The 11684-nt window shown below is 42.6% G+C and overlaps 1 protein-coding gene across 2 annotated transcripts; it reads right to left on the bottom strand.

The window, feature by feature from the left end:
• Positions 1-6710: 6710 nt before the first annotated feature.
• LOC122641525 (probable inactive purple acid phosphatase 16) lies at positions 6711-9642 on the bottom strand. Of its 2 annotated transcripts, none has more exons than XM_043834783.1 (5): positions 9307-9642; positions 8892-9116; positions 8464-8740; positions 7240-7408; positions 6711-6955 (listed from the first exon to the last, which is right to left on the bottom strand). In XM_043834783.1, the coding sequence occupies exons 1-5, from the start codon at positions 9599-9601 to the stop codon at positions 6743-6745; spliced, it is 1179 nt and encodes a 392-aa protein (XP_043690718.1). In that variant the 5' UTR covers positions 9602-9642; the 3' UTR covers positions 6711-6742. The 2 variants fall into 2 exon arrangements, with proteins under 2 accessions (XP_043690718.1, XP_043690719.1); XM_043834784.1 differs by having other exon boundaries at positions 8464-8734.
• Positions 9643-11684: the final 2042 nt, after the last annotated feature.

The raw sequence follows: 11684 nt of genomic DNA, 5'->3' as shown, positions 1-11684 counted from the left end.
ACTTAGAAGTGTGGTATCTTCTAAGTTGGACCAAGTAAAGGTCTCATCTTAGCTCTAACTAAGGCGCCATCGAACACACATTCCCATGGGCTCATCTCGCTCACTACGCTCAAGCGCCGAGGCGAATCACTAGTGTGAGTGGGTTGATTCAATGCCTAGTGACATCTTTACAAACAATGAATGAATACGCACAAGATTTACTCAAACAAATATATGCTCATTAATAAATGTAAGAGAAATACAGATAAATGTCCATCATAAACAAAGTGTTCCCAAAGAAAATACATATCAAATCCGCCTGAGTCCCAAGTTCCTAACGTGAACTAGGAAAACATCTCTGGCAATAGGCTTAGTCAAAGGATCAAGCAACATATTGTTAGTGGAGATATGCTGCAGAACAATTTCACCTCGTGCTACCATATCTCAAATATAGTGATACCGTATGTCAATGTGCTTGGCTCTACCATGGAATTTGGGGTCCTTCGCAAATGCAAGCGCTGTCTTGCTGTCATAGTGTATAAGCACAACGTCGTCTGAGTGAGCAGAAACATTAAGTCTCTGCAAGAACCTCCTAAGCCAAACAGCCTTCTGTACAATTGTCGAACATGCGACGTACTCCGACTCCATCGTGGATAGGGTGATGCAGGTCTATTTCTTGCTACTCCAAGTGACAGCCTCGCCGCCTAGGATAAACGCATACCCCGAAGTGGACTTGCGCTCGTCTCTATTACTAGCCCAATCAACATCACTATAGCCTCTCAGTCTCAAGTCTGAACCATTGAAGGTGAGAAAGAGGTCTGCAGTGCCACCTAGGTATCAAAGTATTCTCTTTATTGCCTGCCAATGAACTGGCCCTGGGTTACTCTGGTAACGGCTCATCATGCCAACGGCAAAGCAAATATCTAGACGCATGCACATCATCGCATATATCAGATTGCCTACTGCCGCTGCATAGGTAATTTTGGACATTTGGTTTCAAGTTGCTCATATGGAACCGCTCCAGGACTTTCTTTATGTAAGTCTTTTGAGGCAAACTAAAAAGTCTCCTAGTGTGATCCCTCACAATCTTCACTCCCAACACAAAGTTGGCCTCACCCATGTCCTTCATCTCCAAAGTAGAGGACAACCACTCTTTAGTGGCGACAATCATTTCAATGTCATTCCTAGCCAACAAGATATCGTCAACATATAAGGATAGGATAAGAAACCCTGCCTTGGACTGTTTAACATATACACAATGGTCCCCTTCAATAATGTCAAAACCCGCGGTGGTAATGGCATGGTGAAATCTAATGTACCACTGCCTGGATGATTGCTTAAAGCAATAGATGGAACGTTTGAGACTACATACTTTGCGCTCATGTCCCTGCTTCTCAAAGCCCACAGACTGAGCCATAAAGATCTCCTTGTCCAGCTCTCTATTGAGAAAAGCAGTCTTTTTTTTTTTTTTTTTTTTGATAGGTGAAAAAAGTAGTCTTAATGTCCATTTGGTAGAGTTCCAAATTTAACTTTGCGACAATGGCTAGAATGAAGCATATTGAGGCCATTCTCACCACAACGGAGAACGTCTCATCATAGTCTATACCCTCCTTTTAGGTATATCCCTTCGCCACAAGGCATGCCTTATACTTGTCAATTGATCTATCTGCCTTTCGTTTGACCTTCAGGACCCACTTATTCCCGATGACCTTGTGCCCAAGTGGAAGATCAACTAACTCCCAGACTTGATTCTTATTCATAGAACTCAACTTGTCTTCTATAGCAGCTTGCTACATTTGCTTATCTTGAGAAGAGAGTAACTCACTCACTAAGGCTGGCTCATCCTCATCCCTCGGGACACAGACGAGGGCAGCATCCCCTTCAATCTCAAAACGACGTCGGGGAATGTGTCCGATTACGCTTTTACGCGCAGAGGTTCTTGACCCGTGGGTTGTGCGCTTTCATTAGGTAGTGCACTCCCACTAGGCTGATGATCACTCTCACCCTCTTTAGCGATTTCTTGATGAGTGTTTAATTCCTCACGCTCGCCAAAAGTAGGTGAAACGTTTTCATCAGTTTCTATCTCAAAGAGATCAAGGTCTCTACTAGCGTCTTTAATGCTAGGGAAATCGATCTCTAAAGAATCCACATTGCGAGACTCACTCTGTCATTTCTCTATCTTGATGTTCACCGTACACTACATAGCCTTTCGAGGTATCGGAATATCTTATAAAGATACTCTTTTTAGCTCTAGGGCCAAGTTTCCCAAACTTATGGGAGGTACTATGAATATATCCTGCACATCCCCATGGTCGCATATGCCCCAAAGTGGGCTTTACGCTTTTCCACAATTCATAGGGAGTGGAGGAAACTGATTGTGATGGCATGCGGTTAAGGATGTAGGTAGCGGTCAGCATAACATCCCCCCAGATAGATATTGGGAGGTTGGCTTGCGCCATCATTGATCTAACCATATCTAAAAACGTCCTATTCCTCTACTTTGCTACACCATTTTGCTGCGGGAGTATAGAGAATAGTCAGCTGCCTAGTAATTCCTTTTTCTTCACACATCTCTTTAAATTGATCGGACAAATACTCGCGTCCTCGGTCAGTGCGTAGAGTTTTTAATCTCTTGCCTTGTTGATTCTCAACCTCTGCTACAAAGCGTTTGAAGCAATCTAGCGCTTCATAGCGGTGAGCGATTAGATACACATAACCATATCGCGAATAATCATCGATAAAGGTAAGAAAATAAGAAGCACCATGACGTGCCTTCACATTCATTGGTCCACAGATGTCCGAATGGACAAGCTCTAGGGTCTGGGTTGCCCGTTTAGCCTTTCCAAAAGGCTTCCGGTGGGCCTTACCCGCTAAACAGGCCTCACATGTCAGTAGATTGACTTTAGCGAGTGAACTAAGAAGGCCTTCTCGAGCTAGCCGTCCCATCCTATATCGACCTATGTGTCCTAGTCTAGCATGTCATGTAATTGAATCAGGATTAGTATTAGAATCAACTACAAAATATGAAGAAAAAACAACATGAATTATTAAATCTAATTTAACAAAACCATTCTCAAGTCTACAATATCCAAAAACACTACCGTCCAATCATATCTCAAATGAGTCACCATAAAAAAAATAAAAGAATATTCTAAAGTCAATAATGCAGTTAACGGAAAGTAGATTATGCTGGATTTCTGGTGCGTATAGCACATCATGAAATAGTAAGATGCGCCCAGTACGAAAGGTGAGCTGGTAGGTACCAACTCCTCGAACTACTTCACTTGTGTCATTCCCCATGTAAATACTTTGGGCGCCATCCGAAATCTTTTTATAATCTACGAACCTTCCTCGATCTCATACTATGTATATTGTTGCACCTGTATCCATAATCCAATCAGATTGGGTTTGGACAACCAAAACGTGTGTACATACAAAAGTACAAGGAGAGAGAGATAGAAATGGTACCTACTTCGCTTTAGTGCAATCACGGGGGAAGTCCCCATCTTCTGGCAGTTATAGTAGTTGACCTTGGTGATATCTTTCTTTTCACCTCACTTGCCATGTCGGCGCTTAGTGGTCTTATGCCCAGTTGGTGCAACTTTCTGAACTTGGTCCTGAGTCCAAGTGGTCCTTTGTCTCTTGCGCTGCCCCGCTTAGGCGACAAGGGCATGTGATTGGGTCGCCTCTAGACGCTCCGCCTCTAGCTCCACATGAGCGGCAATATCATTATGTGTCAGAACTATCTTCATTTTCTCCCAAGAATCAGGCAACATCCTGATGACGGCTTATACTTGCTGCTCATCGGTAAGGTGTACTCCAGTATCATCCAATTTTTAGATCATGTCTTTCACGACCCTAAGGTGTTCAACGATAGTGTGCTCGGGGCCCTTACGGTACATCTCAAACTTTAAGGTCATGGACCTAAGCCTGATCGTGGATGTACCGCCACAGTCGAGCTTTACCTGGTCCCCCATGGACTTAGCAGTCTCGCACTTCTCATATTGACCGATGAGATCATCGTGCATCGTGCTTAACATAAGAAAACGTGCACTACGATCTCTCTTAAACCAATTCTCGTAAGCCTATTTTTCTTGACGGTGACAGGTGGTAGTGCCCACTTCGGGTGAGATCATCTCAATGGTCAGGTGTTTAAGGTAATCTTGTTCATTAAGCAAGAACTGGGCCTTTCGGTGCCACATGTCATAGTTGGTGTCATCCAACTTGTTGCCTTGGTTAAAGTCAGCAATAACACTTTTAGAGGTCATCACTACAATGTGCAAGGGAGGACATTTAGTATACATACATAAATCAAATTTGTTCAAGAAACCCTAATTAAAGTTAATGGTTCCTTTTCCCACACGGTGAGATAAAAAACTTCGTTAAGCTGGTAATCAAATCTCATATTATGTGGGTCTGGGGACGTATAACTTTAACTGATTTCAAACAAATATAGGAGAAAAAAAATATCTCTTAACCACAATTTAATGCGCCATACATCAGGTGCAGAAGGGACTCACATAAGAGACCCAAATTGGTACTTGAAGTGATATGCCGAGTTGGTACGAGGTTGTGATACGCAGTGTAGTAGCTCCCATTACATGACTTCTCAAAAAATATTAAAAAATTACAACCGACCTCTTTACATTCAAGATTCCTACTACAAACTACTGGCGAGCATTGCACTTTGTATCACTTCTAGGTACCAACTCTAACGCACATACATCCAAATAAAACATATCACTTTAAAGTACCAAAACCATCCTATGCGCAATAGAAAATAATAAAAAACACATGGTGTGCATGGGATGGGGTGTTTGATAGCGTTATCCTAATGGTAGCGTCAAACAGGTCTGTACCGCAATGGGGGATAATATGTTTCTTTATTAACAAAGTGGCCCTGGGTGATTTTCAATAACATGGAAAAATATGAGATGATTTGGGGCAAAACCCTATCTCCCATTTTTCTCCCATGGATCTCAAATAATGATTTCTCATTAAGGGGGGTGCACATGATATAAATAAAATACCCCCAAAACGAGGAACCCTACAGGGAAGATCTCCTAAAATTTGTTGGGGACCACAAGAACAAATCACCAATATACATATAACAAAACTAATTTAATACATGTATATTTTAAACATATGTGATTTATTCAATAAAAAAAATCGCATAAATAAGCATATCATTAACAATTCCCAATGCATGTATAACAAATCAAAGCATATGCATAGTTGTAACTAACCAAAACCATATCACATGCATATTGTTATAACCAAATATTAGAGTATGCATATCTTTCAAAAAAAATAAACATATATGCAATGGTTATAAAACATTAGATAATTATTTTTTTTCTTTCTTTTCTTTTCTTCTTTCTTCTTTCTTCTCCCTTTTTTGTTTAATCGTGTTGTTGCCTAGGCTGCAGCCCCCCCCCCCCCTTTTTTTTTTTTTTTAAGTAAACAGTTGCAACCGTGCTTGGTGCTGCCGAGCATGGCTGCTGACTCTGCCTGCTGCACACGTGCGGCCACGGCAGCCGTGGGCCGAGGCCTACTCCTACTATTGCAGCTGCCGCACTCGGCTGGCCTCTCCCTCTTCCCTTTGTTTTCACCTCCTACGTGCCTTGCACACAGCCGCGGTAGTGGCCACGTGCTGCTGCCTCGCTGTGCGCCAAGGGCCACGGCTTCCATGGGGCTACCTACCGAATGGGAAGAAAAGAAAGGAAGGAGAAGAAAAAAAAGAAAAAAAAAAAGAGGAAGGAGATCGATTATACATTCTTCAAAAAAAATATTGATCTCCATATAAAAAAAAAAAGAAACTCATCCATTATTTGCGAACTACAAACCCTAATGGATCTGATGCCATTGTTAGAGAAACATGCATTCCATTCCATAAACATAGAGGTTTGGATATTACCTGAACGGAATAGAGATGCAGCAAAAGGGATGATCGAACACGATTTGCAGTTATGAGCACTCCATGATCTCTATAGGCTTCTCTCTCTTAGAGAAATCCACACCACAAAACCCTAGGCTAGGATGGAAACCCTAGGAAACGCAAAAGTTGAAGGAGAGGGAGAGAACGGCTTCTAAAGATATGAAAATCAATATATGTGTGCTAGGGTTTAAGCCTAATACTCATTTATAGGCAAAACCCTGGGCGCCCCTCTCACTTGGTCGACTCCCACTAGGGGTCTAGACCGAATAGGAAAGGGAGAGGGGTTGGTCACTAAGTGACCGCCCCCTCCTGAGGTCGGGTCTCGCGCGGCTAGCCCCTTGTGGGCGCACTAATTGGGTCCAGCCCATTATCGTTTTACACTATGATTCACTTCGATTCAAACTAATTTTGGCCAATTCTCAACCAATTCCAGTCAAATCGGCAGCATCAGAACCGGTTGCAATGACGATTCCGCTTCATCGAATTTAGCATTTGATTCGAACTGAACCTCTACAAGTTCATGACAAAATGCTACACTGAAATATGTACATGAAGAAATGGAATCCATGCAATGTGGATTTTCACTGTGATATGAATATAGATACTCTTATTAGCATTGGACGCACAACACATACCCAAATCCTTCTTATCTTGCCATTCAATTCAAATATAACTACATGTTTGTTGTCAAATCAGAATCTATTAAAATTGAGAATTGGAAATAGTAGTTAAATTACTCTGGGAATGAATTTTGTTTACCTGTTGCATAGAAAGTGTACAAGGAGAAATGGTTTCTTTTCATTTCTTTGAAGATCTAGAAACCCATCAAGAACTCAAGACAACTTCACTGTGCTTAACACCATCTTCCATCCTTATCCATGACTTGAGAGAGAAAGGTTGTTGAGTCATCTCGATAATCCTTGCTCCCCTTGGCCAGTTCCCATAACCACCATAACCAGTATGGCGAGCATAGCATAACCAAAGGTTTTCATAGGGGCAGCACCAATCCAATCCATGGTTGTGACCAACAAATACTGCCTGCCAATGAAGAGATAAAAGACCATTTGATTCATAAACATAATCAGCTCTCATGAACATCAATGTGGTGGATCCATTTGATGATGAACACAGGGTTTTAATGCATGATATTGGCACCGGTATGGGTCACCATCGATACTAACGATACCAGTCATGACCAATACCGATAAAAATCAGTTGATTCGACCAATTCGATACCAATACCTAAAACCATGATGATCAGTCACACATGATAAATCACTCATTAGGCACTAGGGTCAATGCCCTTATAGTTATGTACTTACCTTGACAGAAGGTCTATTTATAAGAAAATCCATGATCCCCATTTCAGCTTCTTGAGCCGCAACACTCTCCTTGTTAATTGAACCAACACAAGGCTTGAATATCCAAAAGAAGGGAGCAACCTCTTCATAAGCTTTACTTGGGATATGCCAAAAGATTATCTCAGGCACACTGCAAGAAAAAGGAGAAGAACCTCATAATTGGAAAATTTTGCCATGTGGGCAGGGTTTTTTTTTCAATAAAAAAACGTGGACAGGTCATGTGCTCATTCTAACTGTAGGTTAGAAGGAAATCCATAGATAACATTTTAAATTTAGTGGTTTATCTTAATTTAATTCGTATGATGCACTACTGTACCAACCGTGAATTTTTTTATATAATTGTTTATATTTGATTCAATGGTCCTAGCACAATGGCATGTGGTAGTATCAGATTGGATTGAAAAATAATGTGATAACAACCTTGACCAAGGAAAATGGTTCCTACACACCAGTGGTAGGAACCACTTACCACTAGCCCATTATTCTTTTGCCACGCGGATATTTGAAGTGACTATCCCAACCATTGGATAGAGAAGTCATGCCCTATAACCCACATATCAAAATTTTATGGAAAATGTTCTCTGACCTGCCGGAGAAGGTACGCTATCACCTCTGTGTCTATCTCTCTCCTCCTCACATGAAATGTGCTTCGTGCACTATGCCGTTTTTTAACTAAATAACCTCTCGTGTATAGGGATCTATCCCAGGCATTTCTATGCATGTCTATAGTCCTCTAACCTTGACTATGCATTCTCCCATAACCCTAGATTTTTAAAGCACCTAGGTTTGCTTGTCACAAAATTTAAACTCATCTAATATTGAATGTAGCAATTGTTGACATTTATGGGCAATTGTTCCTGGCTCGGATCCTTTACAGCATACCAGCTCCTCCAGCTTGCTTCCGATGATTGGGAGCACCTGGGCATGCGCCCCCAGACCCCCAGTGCCTCCAACAATCGGATGCGCTGGAGAGGCTCTCTTTTCAATGGTTCCTACCACTGGCGTGTGGGAAGTTGGCTCCATACCAACAATATGTTCAAATTTTTCCTGATAACAAACATTGACACATTGTATAAAAGCAAGTCGCAGGATCCAGAGCCGGTCTCCACCCCCCAAAACGTGTTGATTTTCAAGGTTGGAACCATGAAAACCAACTGGTTATATAAGGCTTTTTCCATTACATACCTCAACTTAGGGTTGAGCTCCTGTGACTTGTTCTGGAACCATTTTGCTTGGGTGTTTGATATGACTTCTGGATAGGACCCACCACCAGAATCCAGAAAGTAAAGGAAAGCCACGGGTAATCCTTGACCGTCCGATGAAGAAACCTGGAGAACATAGTTGGACACACCAGGCCAAAGTTCTTGAGGTCCATTTGTAGAATAAGATAACCAGTTTTGTTGCATCTCATTCTTCATCAGTTCCACTCGCAGAGTTCCTCTGAAGCTACACGCTTCTTCTCGTGTAAGACATGAAAATTGTTGTTTACCACCACAAAAACAAAACAAAACAGACATGAAAATTGTGCCCATGGAACAGTAAAAAATCAGAAATCTAATTGCAATTTCTTCAAGCTGTGTCTTTTGAAGATGAAACGTTAGCTGTTTGGGTACCTGAAGTTGTAGAATTCGTAGGTGAGCAACGAAGTTGAGGAATTCCAGAGGACGAGAACCATTCAATTGGCCACTCAAACGGCATGTCGTCGTGGTTCCCAAACACCGTTGCCCATGGAATCCCTCTTGCTCTGGTTGGAGATATTGCCCGATCCCAATACAAGCTCGCGTTTGGAATCGGTAGATTGTTAGCTGTTATCAAATCTCCAAGATAAACAACGAAATCTGCACAAAATTTCAATTTATAACCAAGGATTCATGATTTGTAATAGACTTTGCAACCCATTCAGTGGAAACTCAAATAAACTTCATCACATGAATGCCCACCAAGTAGGGGAAGAAATGCCTCAATAGAAACTACAGTTTGAAATTTGAAAACTAAAGATGATTAGGGACTACCATCATGGCATCTCACCTGGTACTTCTTGGTCTAGTATGGTGGACATGACTCTATCAGACTTGGCGTCCTGGCGAGGACCCCAGTCAGTCCAGGCGTCCTCTCCGTAGTGAAGATCAGCGAATACAGCAATCTTAAATGAAGAATTCGACGAGAACTGGAGGGGTTTCTTTGTGGGTGTTCGAAGGACGTTGGTCTTCTGCGGTCGTTCATGGCCGTTAGCAATGTTGATGACAAACCCAAATAAGAAGAGAGGGACGAAACTGAAAGGCAGGACTGTGAAGCGATTTGAGGGCCGTTTCATTAGAGTCATAGATTGGTCTTAAAGATTAAACTTTTGATTGTAGTTTCCAATTTCACTTTTCGTCGAATAGTTTCACCTGTTAATATGTCCATCGAATTAAGCTTCTGGCTTTTACAAAAAAAAAAAATTAAGCTTCTGGCCTAAGGACGATAACACCCTCACTGCTATGTATGGTAGCAAAAGAGAGCATAAAATATTATGGAGGCTAGTTTGGACATATGAGAGATGTTTATTTTAACAAAAGGGGATAACTTTGGCATATTCCTCACCTTGGTCTCTACAAATGGACACATGGCTTATTTCCATTTGTTGGTATGTGAAATCTCGTCTTTGTGTGAATGTGGAGAAATGTTAATGCTATTTGACTTTCTTTGTGGATCTGGAGAGATGTATTGATAAGGACAAGCAACATAGTTTGGCCCGAAACAGATCCTCTACAGCGCGCTGCACCTGCCTATGCTGTGTAGACACAGGGTCACACGCAATGATCGCCTTACCCCTTCCTTCCTGAGCGCCTTGTCCGAGTGGGGTAAGTCACTTATACCCTCTTCTAACAAAATGAAAGATAACTCAAATTCCCAAATCTTTAATATGACTGTTGTTATTTCTTGGGCAAGCGACTACGTGGCTACACCTGCAACCTCCGGTTCCCAGAAAGTGGGCTAGTGGATCCTATTAACGCGAGGGCCTTTTGTTCCTAGGTTGCTCACACACACGCAGAGCCATTACAAGAACAATCGGGATCCTCTACTACTGCCTGCCCGTATGACCGGCGTACAACCTCACACAGGTAAGGCATGGATCCCACGTGGACCCCACCCGGGCAGGATGCTCAAGCATTGGGTAGGACTTTCATTTTGCCCTGCCTATGTGAGGTTGCACGCCAATCAGCAGCAAGGATCCAAATCCTTACAAGAAACCCTAACATCCTAAAAAAGCTTACTTCACAAGCTGGCAATCAAGTTCCACGGTCTACACGATGCTTTTGGATTTCCTCTTAATGAATCGTAATTGAAATCAACCAATTAGCATGCAACACGAGGTAGGACCGTCCAATAGCTAAATCGACCGGTGAACCTGAACCGGTTCATATCTAAATAAGAATCAAAATAATGAGTAAGATTCGACCGTTTGACCCAATGACGGATGGACGGGTCCGAAGCAAAGAATCGGTCATCGAGTCAGCTCAGATTGGGCTGGTCTACTCAGATCAAGACTTGTTACTTTGAGTGCCTAATATAGTTAATTAACCTAACCACATGACTAGCACGGTAAAGGTCATGCTTTTTTCATGACTTCTAAACTTGACAGGTGCCGAGACCCAAGAACGACACCTAGGACTACATGGAACCAGAACTACTGTACATAAACAGGAAACTCCCATACCGATCTAGTAATTTAAACCTATAAATAGTGATATTTATCCCAGGTATGGGGGTCTCACTTTCAAAACTCTTTGGATTTGAGAATTCATCTGTTGCAGAGGTCTGACTTAGGCATCGGAGTGTACTAACCAGCTCAGGTTGGCACTCTTTTGCTTTGTATTGTTTACCTGTGCAGATCAACTTGGCCAGGTGGACGATAGCTCGGACTTTGCCGCAACAAATTGGCACCGTCTGTTGGAAACGCTAAGTCAAAGCCATAAGTCATGGTAATCGACAGAGTAAACAATTCCCGACCTGGGGATAACCGTTTGACGGGAAATTCCCACCAGGAGGGAAGTCGGGTTGATGGTGGCCCAATCACACGTCAGACGACCCGAGCTATGCTCTTATCGCTGGGTGCGGTAACCTAGGTGCAACAGCCTTCAGAGGCATTGATCGAGGAAAATCTCCCTCCCCCACCACCATTGCCGATACCAGGACTCCAGGGAGGTGGACCAAGACCCCGACCAGCCATCCCAGGTGTGCACTATCTCGACCCAAATGCACCCGCAACCAATGCACAAGTTCATGATCTACGGCTTCAACTTATGGAGACGAGTACGATGATGAGGTCATGTCTACTATGGATGGAGGCAAACCAGCACATTAGCAGCAACAACAGCCACGCCAACATGTACTGGAGAAGGTAGGTAGGTCCGACCACCGAA

The sequence above is a fragment of the Telopea speciosissima genome, chromosome 10 (assembly GCF_018873765.1).
Source record: "Telopea speciosissima isolate NSW1024214 ecotype Mountain lineage chromosome 10, Tspe_v1, whole genome shotgun sequence".
Lineage (NCBI taxonomy): Eukaryota > Viridiplantae > Streptophyta > Magnoliopsida > Proteales > Proteaceae > Telopea > Telopea speciosissima.
This window is presented reverse-complemented; position numbering and strand designations above follow the sequence as displayed.